Raw genomic sequence first — 15,992 nt, 5'->3', positions numbered from 1 at the left:
CAGAATTTACTTTTGCTCACAAAGAGCCAAATGCCTAGTCGAAAATATCACTAGGATCCATTCTCAAACAATCTCTTGCCAGTAAGGATGTGGTACGTGTCCTCTAACCGGCAGTTTCGCCGCCAAATGGCACTGCAGGTAAACGGTTATGGCCCGGGGCCCTCTGAACCGAGTGGTTTTGCCGCCAAATGGCACCACAGATAGCGGTTATGGCCAGAGCCAATACGCTCCTTAATGGCGTTAAATCCTTGAGATATGAATCAATAGGATATGATTGATAGGGCACAAAGCTCTCTGTCAGCTAAGGTGGATTTAAATTTGTCCCCTTAGACAAACATTCAACCCCGGTCTACAAGGTCCCCTTGGACGAAGCAACCCATGGCTGCCGACAAGGATCCTTCTGTCAGGTTGGGTCGACTACCTCCTCTGACTAAGTAGACCAGGGACCACGATGGCCCGGGACGACGGAACCATGAGATCTTGATCGGGTCTATCATCCATTCCCCCACCATCCTCTTTAAGTGCAAGATGGTGCAATTTCTAATTTTAAATATCAATCTTTTTTCCTTCAAATTCCCAATTTATCTAACCATTCTCAATATCCAACTCATGCTGCTACTATATGCCAGATAACACGTATTCTCTATACGTATCTGATTGACGACTAGCCTTAATCGAAAGTTCTCTCTCGTGATCGAGAGGGGTAATTAACTATAGGGGCTTGCGCCTATAGGAAACCAGAACTCAGATCATAAAGTCCTCACCAAATGAGGGCGAAATCTCTGGGTAGTGTCTTATCTACAAACCCATCTGCCTTCCAAAAATTACCTCGGAACTTATTCAGTTAAAACTCCCTCGCTGAATATATAAATAGAAAAGCAAGCGGAGGCCGGGGCCGAATTCGGAGCCCACAATTTTCTTTGAGGTTGTTTGGTTGCTAAAGTATTTGAAAATAAGGTGTATTCTAAATACATTATAAATAAAATCAACGCATTTGAAATACTTTGTTTAGTTTCTTGTAAAATAAATTTCGGAATTTATTTTTGGTTTTGATTACTTGCAAGTAAAATACATTTTGGGTCACAACGCGTTATAATAAGTCTATAAGGTCGATCATGTCGATGTGAGTGGAGGTAGCGGCAGTGAGGTCATTATGTGGGGTGAATAATGGGGTTGAACGATGGTAGTCATCGCGGTGTCGTGGGTTTGCAAGCAAAGGGGACCACAAGGGTTGCAAGCAATGCAAAAAGGCCGATGAGGGTTGTAAGTGTCTTGATCATCATGGGTTATTAAGTGAAGGTGACGTAAGTAGAGTTTACGAGCACAAAGAGCGAAGGTAACGTGATGCATTTTAAAATCAACTGATTAATTTACCCAAGTTGCTCAAAAAGATACTATGAATTTAGTTTATTCTAAACCAAACACTCAAAAAATCAAAACCCCTATATTTGAGATACATAATACTCAAAACTCCTACCAAATAGCCCCTTAATACGTTCTTTATAGGAGGAACCTAAGCCTCGTAATCTTGATGGATCCATCTAATACCAAATCTGTGTTCTGGAAGTCACTCCCTCTAGTAAAACCTCTAAATGTACAAGAAGCCAAATATACCATAAAACAGGAAGAACAACAGTCCCAACTATTCAGTTAAGGCCTTTACAATTAGCTGATGTTGAATAGCTCAGCTTCAGCATCTGTATAGGCCCAAATGACCGACAAATACTTGAATGAAGCCCCATGTTACATAACTGACCCTTCAGCCATACCAAAACACAATGTCTATTAAATTACTATGACTGTTCAAGCAAAAAAAGAATACTATAGCATTGATAAGTGAAACATGAGTATAACTCTTCACGATATGGGTTTATATAGAAATTTTTCCAACAGAATGCTGTCATGAACTACACTTGAAAAATAAATTCGGATCAGCGCTTACGATCCTGTTGAAGAGATCTCAACGTGGCCGAAAAATCTTATGGGAAAAATAACATCATGCCGAACAACCTCCCAAGGACTGAACTTCTGTCAAATTCATATCAGAGAGCATAGCTTGTAAAAAGAAGATATTATTATGTATTTTGAAAGAACTTATGCCGTGGAACATACCTCAAGCCAATCTTCAGCTACCTCTTCTTGTCCCTCTTTTGAAATCTTCTGCTTAAAAAGGCCATATCTATATCTCAAACCATATCCCCAAGCAGGTAAGTTTAGAGTTGCCATTGAATCAAGAAAGCAAGATGCAAGCCGGCCCAAGCCTCCATTTCCTAGCGCAGCATCTTTCTCCTATAAATATTCAATTTACTTTAGTTTTATACTAGTAATTCACTATAAAGCAAACATACGCAGTTGGAATGGAGACCCTTGAATAGTAGAACGTAGAAGGCCATGACGCAAGTAAAACATTTGATGATAAGATGCACATACCTTTTCTGCAATTTCTTCAATTTCATGCCCCAGTTTTTTCAAAGCATCGGCATATGCTCCTTGAATGTCAAGGTTCCCAATAGCATTAGTAAGAGCACGGCCTTGTAAATATTCCATGGACAGGTAATAAGTCTGCTTGGGATCATGCTTGTGAAAATGTAAGTATGTATCATTCCATCTCTGCAATTGATAAAATTGGAGTCAAGGAAAGAAGAGACTGTTTTGTATGTTGGTATGCATGGAAATATGGAAATTTTCTACAAGAAACAAATAAATATAAAAACAATCAAATAGGTCCCTCCTCCACATAACAAAGAAATTTAGATCACCTGAATCAGGTTGTCACGGACACTTAGCGCTGTGGCATAAAAAGCTTGCTCTGGATCAAACTTGAGCGGTGAAAAATGAGGGCTGTATTGAGCGTGGTAGACAATGTTGGAGGTGATTTCTGATGGCTGCTCGGCACAGGGGTGAGCCACAGCGGGAAAATCTTTGCTGAGGCAGCCAAGAGTAGATTCACTGTCCTTCTCCGTCAATGCCATTAAAAATAGTGGGGAGTTCTGCAGGTATGGTAATTTAACGTCAACAGAACCCTCTAACTAAAAACCAAAAAAGTGTGTTAACTGAGTCTAGTTTACGACTAAACACCATCATGCAGAAAGTGAAGGCATTGATGCCTGGCTACATAACACTTACAGGAAGGCAAATAATTAAAAACCTGGCTGAAAATAAATTTAAAAAAAAAAAGAATCGACATACTGAAATGGTATCCTATTTAAGAAAGGATTTTAAAAAGAATCAGTTTAAATCCCACCAATTAGGTTTTTGAGATATTAAATCCTACTGTTTTGATCAGTCCTGCCAAATAGTTTTTGTTTTTCTTTCTTTTTCAATGATATTGTTTTGATATATCACGTTTGTAAACCTACACGCCATCATACAACAATTGGAAAAGTTAGTCTGTCTTAACACCTCACGTAGAGCTAGGTGTGAGTAAATCAAAGTACGCAGCTGCACACTCGTAGTATATGCACGTAGTTTTACATGTTGTTATCGAATGTAATGATTTCTCTTGCAATTGGAGTAATTCATATCTTGCCTGGTGTTGGCTCAAGAAAAACGGCACGATGGAATGAATTCTGCTTTGCAGACATAGGATTCCATTTCCCTTAAGTCAGATTGTAGTTAATAATATTTTTCTGAGGGTAGTATAAGGGTTTAATTAAATCTGAGTTTTTACTTCCCATGAGCGCTTGCGCTCATAGTTAACTACCCTTCTTAATACATAAGAGAGAACTCTCGATTAAGAATGAGTAATTTTAGGTATTTTAGTCTCAGTTGGGGGGGGGGGGGGATCGAGATCTCATGGTTTCCTAGTCCTAGGTATACGTAATCTGATTAGCAGTCATGGGTTGTATCCTCTTACGGATCCCGGGTAAACAGAAGTGCTTAGATGTAAATTGATTTGATTTACGTTTAAAAAATGTGGTTTGGGGTTTACATCTATTAGAATAACAAGAAGTTAGTTTGGTCAAAGATTTATAACTTCGTTTAGAAGTTACCAAAATGTTTAAATTGAAGTGGGTCGTACAGTTTCGTAGTCCTAGGCATACGGGAATCTGATTAGCAGTCATGGGATGAATCCTCTTAGGGATCCCGGGTAAACAGAAATTGTTAGATGTAAATTGATTTGGTTTACGTTTAAAAAATGTGGTTTGGGGTTTACATATATTAGAATAACAAGAAGTTAGTTTGGTTTGAGATTTATAACTTCGTTTAGAAGTTACCAAAATGTTTAAATTGACGTGAGTCTTACAGTTTCTCCCATAAGTATTTCGAGTATTTGAATTTGGGTTGGGACTTACGACTTTCATTAAAAGTAACTCGTAAAGCGGGACTAACAGCTTCTATAAGAAGTAATTTATTGGTGGGTCTTACAAATTAGCCCTATAAACTAAGATGCCCATTAGTTTTGTTTGTTTGTTTGGATTTTAGAGTCTTGCAATTTATTTAGAAATCCCCTCACGTTTAGGTTTTATGACTTCACTTGGAAATTGCCCGTTAACGGGTCTTATAATCTAGCCCTATAGGCTAAGCTGCCCATTAATGTAGATTTAATTTGAGAATTTAATATTTCTCTAAGGAGTTTCTCTCAAATAACAAGTCTTACAACTTCTTTTGGAAGATACGTGAAAAATGGGTTTTACAATCTAGCCCTTTAGACTAAGATGCTCATTAGTTTTAGTTGGTAGGTCTTACGACTCCCTTCAGAAATTCCCTGGAAGTGTTTATAGGACTTACTGTTTCCCTTTGGAAGTAGCCTGTTTGTTTATTTTAGTGTCGATTAGACTTTTACCCATAGGTAATTTAGTTTGTAGTTATTTGCTAGCTTGACACTAAACCCTTCTCTTCCAGTTGTTTATTAGCTTGACACTAATGTTTTTACTATAGTAGTTTCACTTCCTGCTTTAATAGTTCAGTACTTTCCCCTACTTTTATTGACAGTACAGTAGTTCAATTCACAATACCTGCTTTTCTTTCTTGCATCAGTATCCTACTTTACTTTCTATATCGTACTTTACTTTTTTCTACCAACACCCTGCTTTTTTTCTTTTCAATACTGTAGTTTAGTGCAGCACTTGTTCTTTCTTGCCTTAGCAAATTTAATTTTAAATGCTAATGATTTTTTTTTATTTGTTTGCAGGAGCTCAGAGAAACTTTGGAGAGCATAGAGGAGCATTTGAGAGCTTGCAAAGGAGCATTGGAGATATTTTTCTTTCATTTAAGTAGTAGATTTAGGAGTGTGATTTTAATGTAGTTTGTACTTTATGGTTGATTAGTGGATAAACAATTTTTTTTTGCATTTAAAAGAAACTTTTCACCAGAGTGGCTCCCTCTACATTAATTGTTTAACCAATTAACATAATTAATTAAAATTTTAATCAACCAATTAATCAATTCAAATTTCATTGCTCTCGAATTTTAACTTCTCTCGGATTTTAATTGCTCTCAAATTTTAAATTAACCAAACAATAAATACTAATTAATATCAATTAATTAATTAATTTAAACTAATTAATTACTTTTGATTAATTAATGTTAATTACTTATTTTCAATCAATTAATTTGATTTTAATTAATTAATTAATTCTAATAACTAATTAATTTTCATTAATTAATTAATTTCAATTAAGTAATTTTCATTATTTAATTTTATTTCAATTAATTATTTTTCATTAATTTAATTTAATTTAATTTAATCTGGTGATTAATTAATTAAAATTTAAACTAAATTACTCTCCAATTGAGTAATTTTTTTAGATAATTTGGGCAGCCTCCTAACGTCCCCTCCTCACGGGGGAGGCCAAGACAGCATGTGGCGTTATTTCTTCTTACCCAGATCAGAGATCAATGGCGCAGGGTCTTCGAATTTTAAACCATTCTACTCAGATCAGAAATCAATGGCGCAGAGCCTTCAAATTTAAAATTCATCCACCCAAATCAAAGATTGATGGCGCGGGGTGTTGAAATTGCATATTCTTGATTATTTATTTTGCAATAACAAATATATGTCAAAAAATTTTATGCCCTAAATCAATACAATCGACTAGAGTTGGTTATGCATGTCCTAGTAGTTAGAATTTGAGCTGTTCCTACTTCAGAGTATATCAATAGAAGTTGGGTTCTATTTTTATGTGTAAGCAATTTGAAGCAGATCAAATAGCCCAATAGAATACTCACTCAAACGAACAGTACTTCACACGGCAGAGACAAAGGCTAGGTTGATTGTGTATAAGGCTTGCTCAAACGGGTTGGAATTGATGTGAGTGTTCGAAGAGATCAGGAGCAAGAAGAGATTGGTTGTTCGTGTGGGTTGGGTGTGCACGGACGAATGAAATCAGGCAAGAGGCACGAGCTTAGTTCGTCAAAGCCATACACGGAATGTGTGATCGATTCAAGAACAACAAATTATTTTCACTCATCCAGCCAACCTTCATTGTGATAACATGTTCAGTATGGCCCTAGTCAATAATCTTATTTTTCATACCCGAACCTGTAATAACCCATGTTTTAACCTACAACAATCAAATAATATTTCACGAGTCATTATAAGTCCAATTTGTAAAGCGTCTTCGCTATAACATATATATTGTTGTATTCTAATAATATTAATTTTTCTCTAATTTTATGAGCATTGTAGATATGAAAAAAAGAAGCTTCTTATTTAATTACAATTTCTTAAAAAATTAATGTGTCGATACAAGTGAATTTTCTGAGACCATTATGTGTCTGTTTTACATGTTATATTTTTAACCATTCTGCACATATTAATAGGAATATATAGAATTTTTACCGGATATTTTTGTATTATGGAGAAAATGCTCTAATTTAAGAAATTTAGATAAATATAAAAATTGCATAAATAATTTTCAAAACCTTAAAATACTAATGTATGACATGCATATTTATATAATTCATCCGTTATGGTCATATACATGTAAAAATGAGTATATTGATTTTTCTTATGAATGTCACTAATCATGATTCATATGTAAATTTTATATGCACTAGATTGATACAATGAGATAAATATTAAACATAATATCACTTGTTTACTATGTTATATATATATTATCAAATATTTGTATATAAGAAAAGATGGCAATAGTATATGAATATGATAGGTATACAGATTTCCTGAACCGAGATAGAAACTATTCTATAACTAATGAGCATATAAATGATCGAATTTATTGACCCCTTGTGTATGGTCATCAGTTACTGATCATTGCTCTTAAAATATACAGTTGTATTGATGTTTACTGATTATATGATTTGTAACAGCTTTATTGATTGTTGCATGCTTTTACAATTATATATTTATACTTATATTGATTACATGTATACTATTTCTACTATCTTCAATTGATTTTAATTGAACTGATAGTTCACTTTGTGATTTTACATACTTTCAAGAAGGGGTCAGGATCCAATAGAGTAAGCATAGATCAGAGATTCAAGTTTTATTTTGTTTTTGTATTTTCTTTAGTTTTATTCTATTGTAGTAGAGAGCTAAAAGATAGTCTGATGAATGTATGGATTGAACTCATGGCTATTGCACATGAATTTTGAGAGATGAATAAATATTATATTTTAATGTATATGATTTTTAGTTATTTTGGCTAGAGTGCTTTATATTGATGAATTCATAGAAGTTTTGTATGATTAATTAAGAGATTACAATAGGCAATTCTTTCAAAATTTGATCTTGGGGCGCTACAAAACCAAACATAATGAGATTGGCTAGTGGCTAGCACTTCATCTAAAACAATCCTTTCTAATGAGATAACCATGCTTGATATTAACTCCCGAGGCCAACGGGCAAAACTGGTTGACAAATTCAAAAAAGCACTATCTACCAATTATTTTTGTAAACTTCCCAACAAGTTAATAATCCAACACTTGTAACATCAACTTGAGGGCATGTAATACGCATATCAGCCGTTCTACATGCATTATTATATGGATGCAGACACTTCCTCTGACTATAGATCTGAACCACTCGATTATACTAATGTAAACAATCACTACCACCCATGAATAACACTCTGAAGTTTAATAGAATGGTCGTTACATCGTTTTCCTTCCTCAATCGCTTGCATTCCTCAATATGTATAAACATTCATTAGCTAGCTGTTATTGTAATGAAAATTATTTAAGCAATGTATTAACAGCTACATTCACCATTGCAGTATTATCCCTATACAGATGTTTCTCTCGTCTCTTCTCCTACCTCTTTAGACCATAATTTCTTTCATTGACAACCATTTATAGGCAAGGCAAATAATTAAAAACTACGGCATGTTGCTTATATTAAAAGCTTGTTGAAAATTTCACAAGAAAAGCAGATCTACCGGAATAAAGGGGTATTTAAGTATCCTATTTGAGGTAGGATCTAAGAATGATTTAGCTTAAATCCCGCCAAATATTTTTTGTTAGATACTTTAAATACAACTGTTTTTAAAAATCAAATGTTAACTCCTTTTTTGCTTAAATCAATTTGTTCAATCTTATCATTCACAAATTTTAAGGAATTTAAAAATATCCCCCTCTCATAAATCTTAAGAAAATAGCCGAGCAGTGTATCATTATTTAGAAAGATTTAATAGTTGACATGCCAAATATTATTCAGGTTTTAGTCCTCTAAAGGTTTACTATATTTGGATTTACAGGATTCAACAAAACCTACTCGATTTAAATTGTAATGGTAGTCACCAAAAGGCAAACAACTTCCAACCATCTATCTTTTGGCAAAACAACATCGAGAGAAATCATCGATTCATAGCAAGAGCGTGATTGAGAGATCAAAGATTTGAGCCAAAGAAAATCAGGGAGGGACGCAAGCACACCCATTAGTCGAAGTAGAGTTACGCAACCTTTTTATGCAAATCCTAGGCTACAAGAAGAAAAAACAAACTCCAACCATACATCTTCTGACAAGAAAATAATCAGAGAAAGAGCAGATATGGTGAAAGTTATCCACCTAGCAATCCCTTCAAACAAATCTGAAGCACAAAAGTCGAAGATTTTTAAACAATGCGGCAATAATTATTGTTAAATGAGTAAAAATCAGTAGTTTTAATTGAAGAAAATGAGGCGGCCAAAATACCAATTGGTCGAAGAAGAGCGGCGCACTTTCTGATGTCAAATCCGACTAAAGGAAAAGAAAATAAAGCTTATCCGCTTTACACTCCGCAATCCACCGCTCTATCGGTTTAAAAAAATTCACGAGATGTTCGCCTAACGAAGGAGACGATCACGTGTTTGAATGCGAGAGATCCAACAAAGCACGGGAAAATAGAAGCTCTCTTTCAGCTGCTGCTAGTGGAAGCAGAAGGAGGCGTAGCGCAAAACCCTTTAGATCGAGTGCGGAAACGAGACTAATTGGGGCTCCGATGGGAAGTGGACAAAAGTGCAGTTTGGCGCTGCAGAGGATAATTATAAATAAACTTATCATAGGGATGGAGCAGAAAGGGGAGGCAAATATCAGGAGATGTTGACCGGAGGAGGAATTGCGATCGTTGAGGTGAACGATCGCTGAATGTGGACACGTGGAATTCAAAAAATTCGTAGATTTTTTTTTTTTTACTTTTCAGTTAATTAAATATAAACTTACAAACACAATATATACTTAAGTTTTTAATTCAAAACTTTGATGTATAGTCTAAATATCCAACCAACAGGTTAAGATAGATTGCATTGAATTTGTTACCAGCGATTGATTGTATTTTGGTTTTTATAGGTAAGACTCGCTCTAGTTTGGACCCTTGATTTGATGTTAAACAGAGATTAAAGTTTTGAAGAATCTCTGTTTAATCGAATCATTGCACCAATCAACGATCAAAGTCCTTTGACTACCATCATTTGATCGCAATCAATATCTTAAAATAGTTTTTTTATCATATGAATATATATATAGTACATCATTGTAATCAAAGATGAGCACTAGTATAATCCTACGATTTATTTTTTTCTTTGTGTCAAAATATTTTGATATAAATTATAAATTTATTTTAAATTAATATTGTGAGATCCCTTCACTTGAGGAAGAAGCACTTCCTCATGGATCTTGAAAGAGGAGGAGGGAGAGAGGAGAGGGGAGGCGGTGAGCCAAAACAATGCAAATCTTTATTTCCTTGGTTGCTTTCCTAATACAAGCTAAAGCCTATTAATAGGCACAAAAGCAACATAACAAGCAACACACAATTGGCTACATAACCCAAACAAGAAACCTACACAAAAGCAAACCTAAATCTAGAAACAAAACACAAAAGATATAATAGAAATTCTTCTTATATATAACATTGATATGTTGCCAAAAAATCAACTAGAGTGGATATGAATCTCGAGTCATATTTGAAATGGAGACTTTCAAAACTAAAATCAGGATTAGGCGATAGTTGAACTGAATGTCTCAACGAGACAAACTCAACGACATCAAAAATTATTCAATCGGTTGCCAAAATGAGCCACTAAATTTTATCATTTATAAATAATTTCTATAGTTGGACTCATAACCAAGAAGTGAAAGCCCATTTCAAAGGTCCCTATGTTTTTTTTTTTTTTTCTTTATCGGGCCAGTTGGAAAAGTTATTCAAATCTAAATAGATTTCATTTGATTTTTTTATATATGATGAAAATATGATACTTCTATATTTATGTGATTGAATCTGTGTGAAGAAACACTGGCGATTGTTATTAATGCTTAGGTGCATCCAAGTAGAGGTATAGGATCTTGAATTTTGAATGAAAGAATGGTGCTACGCATTTGGAATCACAAGGATCTGATATTAATGTGTCATGCATTGGTGTTATAAGTGTTTTTTTTCTAATGTGTTGTGCATAGGAACTCATAAGTGACTGATTTTGTATATATTATATTCTTCGTGAGATGTTGGGAGCTATAAGAGCCTAAGGCACTTATCTGATATGATGTGATTGTAGACTAAATCTAATATGATGCTTTTAGTTATGTTATTTGGGAATGTGCTATTCTGTTAACTTGTTGAATTGTTATGTTGATACTGTTCTGAACCATCTATTACTCTACTAAAAGTTTTTACGCAAATATTATCTTTTGTTTTTTCTATAATGATAAAGTAATTTGTTTATATTACTATTTTTTATTATTATTAATTTATTAAGGTTATTGTAGCCTACCAGAACGTGGTACATGCTTTTTTGTATATGTTAATTTGAATGAAGGGAAAGGGAAGGCAGGTTGAGTAGTTAAAGGTAGAAAATTTCTAGTGATTTAGTATGCTTTGTGTTAGTAAATTCTTTTGGCAATCATGGTGTGGCCCCCCAAGATTTAAATTGGAAGAATTACATCTTTTTATCTTCTAAACATCAACTAGAGGTTATTAATTTCATCCATATAAGATAAACAACATAAAGCATAAATATATTACTATTCATCAAATATTTGCACATCGATCTAACCTGAAAAGTAACATATATAATAGTCATGATGTTCAATCAAAATAACTCATCAATACAATTACATCATGACCAGAAAAGAAGAACAACAGAAATAGAGGGAAACCTAAACTTGCAGCTTGGATCAATCTCTCTCAATTGGTTCTTTACCCTTATCTAAAAAGATGTGAAAATCATATAATAAGCAGAAAAATACAGCAAGCCACAAAAATCTACAACTAAAATTAATGCACAAAATAAAAATAATACGCATACAATCATTCAATTAAAAGCAATGTAAACATATAACTGTGAGAATACGTAGCTGTCAATATGAATACTATCATATATATCATATAATTCATATATGTCATGTGTCATTGTATGAATCTTATCAATCTTATCATATGCATATATCATCTATATCATGAATCATGTGAACCAACCATATCATAAGAATTAATATCATAAGAATTATAAATCATATGTTCATATCAGTACTCTATCATTTCAACTACATATCATTCATATTTCTTATATCCTTTAATTAGTCAATCAATCTCACCAATCAATCAATCAATATAATCAGCCAATCAATTGTTGTATATAAATCGTATATTATGTGTCATTGATCTTATCAATCATCAATAATCGATCTATCTATCATCGATCATATATATCATATATCATCGGTCATATCACTTATCTATCATCAGTCTGATCTATCATCTGTCTTATATACCATAGATCATATTTTTCATCGATTATATCTATCATTTATCATATCTATCATTTGTCATATCCATCATCTGTCTCCAATCATTCGCATATCAGTTCTCAATCTTCTCAATCATACCAATATCAATCTAATTTGTCTCATAAAGCACACCAATTCATTCATTTTACATGTTCTTACATAAATCACATCGTTCATATCATGTATATCCAAATAACAAACATCTTCATATGCAATTATCATAACATTATATCTATATATTATTCTAAAATGCATATTATATCAAATGAACAATAATAATATGTATATTAAGTATCTCATATCCATATTTAGTATATTAGTTCCTGATCATTTTACAACAGTCTTACTCTCCCCATTTCAAATAAAATATCATATATACCAATCTACTTGGTAAACTTTGAATATGAATCAATCAAAATATTCAGAATAATAACATATATCACATTTTAAAAGCTACACAGTGAAAACTAATTATAATGAAAGATATTACATTTTTTTATAAAATTCAAGAGTAAGAAATATACTAAACTCAAAATCATTAAAAATAGATGTAGAGTAGATTCACTTTGATCAAAATAATTTTCATAATATAAACAACATACGAAAAAGCCTCGAAAGTCCATCTTTCTCTTATCTCCACTCTCCTCTTCTTCTCCTTTTTTCCTTTCCTTGACAAGGCAATGAAATGAGAGGGAGAAATGTATTGGTGGAGGAATATTTATATTAAATACAATAAAAAATATTAAATACTTTTTTATGCCTGGCACTATGGCACCACAAACCACAGCGTCAATGTGTTGCATGCTTAATCTATGACTATAGTAGAATAGAGAGCATGGAACCAATGTACTCTTAATCACAACACCACAGCACTGCAATATAATTTTTCATATTTTAAATAAATTTTATTTTATGAAATTTTGGGTTATTACACATGGTGCATTTGATGATGATGTACTATAAATTTATAGCCTGATTGCTTTATATATAAATATTTTATCTATAAAGCTTTTTGAAAATAAATGAGAATGTTCTTATGTTATTTTTATATATTAATAATTTGATTTTTAGTGGCTCTATATTATGTTAATAAATAAAATGAAAAGAAATTCATTCCACATAATCTTGAGAACAAAACTGTTGTGATTCAACATCATGTGACTCATTCAATATGCTTGTTATGTCGAGTTGGGTTGTAACACTACATGTAATAACCCAAAAATATAGTGTAAAAAAAATTAAAAGTTTGTTTGAACTAGAGCATTTTGGCATTGTGCTTTATAGTGCTATGATGTTATGCTTGAAAGTAGAAAGATGCTAGAAATATAGCATTTGAGTCTTTGTTCCACTGTAATTTTAGATTTGACATGTAGTGCTGCAATACTGGGTCTGAGCGCTGCGGTGCTAAACACTGACAATATTTTTATATATTTTTTTATTCTAAACCAAATCACTTAAGCCCTCCAGTGCCACCACTTCTTCCTCATTCTCTTGGCTTATCGAGGAAGAAAGATAGGGAAATGGAGAAGAGGGAGGACAGAGAAAGGTGTTCAGGGTATTTTCGTCCTTCAATTATGTTAAATATTTTTTTAATTGTAGTATGTTTGATATTCTAGAATTTAATTTGGAATTATTCTTTTAATCTCTTAATAAATAACAACCAGAGATATCTAAGATCATCTATCAGTAATAAACAACAATAAAATATATTTTATACTTTAAAACATTAATATACACATATATCATTTCCAAAAATTAAAGATAATACTCAGAATTTATACAATCATATCATAACTATTTTATCTTGAGTATAAAAGAAAAACAAAAGGATATAGAATTTGAAGAATCATGACCAACCTCACACTTCTGCTCCCCTGCCATGATTTGAAATCATTTAACCACATATAATAAGTTTAAAAAGATCAGCAGGTCATCAAAACCTACAAGTAAAATCAAACATGAAAAAAGAGCAATATGCATGTCAACTGTCATAGCATAACAATTACATTCATATGATCATTAAATCAGTACATAAATAATAAAATTCACAAGTAGTAGTAGTACAATCTATAAATATTAAAACATTATAGTACAAGCCAGTAAAGTAGTAAATTGGTACTAGTGTCAAATCTATAAAACAATCATTGTATCTATAATACCAATCGATATATAAATCATATAAACTATCAAATCAAAACATCGGTAAAGATTATTGAAATAATGACAATGTAGTAAAATCATATAAAAGTGTATCCATACTATTCAGGTAATCTGTATCATCTGCTTAATATATCACATACTTACTATTAGTATAGTGAAATAGTAGTATTAAATAATATCAGTATCTAAATTGGTAACAATAATAATTCAGTAACATGAGAAATAGAATAATACAATAATAGTAAATTCATGCAGTAATAATAAATTCATACAATAATAAGAATAATATATTAAGAAAATGCATTTGAGTAGTCATAATTAACAAGTAAGAAGTCCTAATTATCACAGTATTTTTCAATGTTGCATTAGTATAAGTAAATTATTGGCTCAAAAATAGAGTCATCACTCTTTGCCCATTGGCACAATAGTTATTCTACTTATAACTCTCAATTAGTATCACATGAATTCGTAGATGATAACATCAAATCATAGTATTTAAAGAAAAACCCGTTGGCCCACCATCCTGTACAGGTCAAATCAGTCTCCAACTAATGGGTCAACCAATATTTACTTGTCTTTTACACACACATTATTATCACATTATTATAATATTAATCTCAATCAAATATCCACATTCATTTTTAATGCATTGCAACAAATAAAATGTAATTGAGCTTAATTTAAAAAATAAAAGTCATAACGGCAGACAATAAAAATTATACTAAAAAAAATTCATATTTTTCATAATTTAACTAAATTACAATATATTACATAAAATAATATTATGAAGCTTTAGTTGTACTAAATCACTATTTTTAGACGTTAAAAAAAATTTTGAGTTGGCAAAAATTATTGCATTTTCTAAATTACCCAGTGAAAAATCATAAATAAATATTGAAAATATTTATAATCTCAATCTTTATAACATATAAAAAGTTACAATGTGAAAGTTTTGTCAATACAAAATTATTTACATTTTCAAAAAATATTGGTGAAACGGTTTACAAGATGGATACCTAACGGTCCCAAAATCCTTACATATATCATTTTTTAAGGATTTTCACCATCGCTAAAAAATTACAAAAAAAATTGTGTAAGTAAAATACTACAACAACAACGCTTTGTTGAAGATTGTTTGAGATTTGGAGTTATATGACTCCAGAAAAAAAAAATATTTACATAGGTTAAGATACGAGTTATTACAATATATAACTCAAATATCATTTTAGTTTTCAATTATTTTGAGTTTAATAGATTTACTCTCTCATAAATTGATAAAAAATATATTTTCTTCTGATTTATCAAATTTTTAACGTGTAACTTTTTAAAAACGATAGATATAATAAGTATGGATATTTTGACAATAATATTATTGAATTTCACCAAGTAGAATATAAATTGTGATTTTTTGAAGTAATGAGAATTATGGGATATTATATAGATTTTCTTGACTTTTATATATTTAAGCATTTTATTGTATAGTATTCATTATATTGCCTTGTACAATGACAAAGATATGATTGATATAAGATAAATGTGGCATTTGCATAAGCAATGAAGGATAACTGTTAACACTATAAATTAATACGATTTTACTATTACTATTAGAAAATTAATATATGTCGGTACAAGTGGGGTTTTTTAGATCATTAGATGCTCATTTTGC

General features: G+C 31.9%; 1 protein-coding gene across 3 annotated transcripts in view; it reads right to left on the bottom strand.

The window, feature by feature from the left end:
- LOC110111898 (alpha-glucan phosphorylase, H isozyme) overlaps nucleotides 1–9,411 on the bottom strand; it is a 50,956-nt gene extending 41,545 nt beyond the window's left edge. For 2 of the 3 annotated variants that reach the window (XM_020843956.2, XM_020843957.2), the window contains exons 1-5: nucleotides 9,101–9,411; nucleotides 2,760–2,990; nucleotides 2,431–2,610; nucleotides 2,113–2,289; nucleotides 1,943–2,028 (exon numbers count right to left, since the gene is read on the bottom strand). In XM_020843956.2, the coding sequence (XP_020699615.1) occupies nucleotides 1,943–2,028; nucleotides 2,113–2,289; nucleotides 2,431–2,610; nucleotides 2,760–2,972 (656 nt within the window). In that variant the 5' untranslated portion in view covers nucleotides 2,973–2,990; nucleotides 9,101–9,411. The remainder of the gene's footprint in view (nucleotides 1–1,942; nucleotides 2,029–2,112; nucleotides 2,290–2,430; nucleotides 2,611–2,759; nucleotides 2,991–9,100) is intronic. The other variant, XM_020843958.2, reaches the window with a different exon arrangement.
- Nucleotides 9,412–15,992: the final 6,581 nt, after the last annotated feature.

This window comes from Dendrobium catenatum, unplaced genomic scaffold (assembly GCF_001605985.2).
Source record: "Dendrobium catenatum unplaced genomic scaffold, ASM160598v2 fragScaff_scaffold_621, whole genome shotgun sequence".
NCBI classification, from domain to species: domain Eukaryota; kingdom Viridiplantae; phylum Streptophyta; class Magnoliopsida; order Asparagales; family Orchidaceae; genus Dendrobium; species Dendrobium catenatum.
This window is presented reverse-complemented; position numbering and strand designations above follow the sequence as displayed.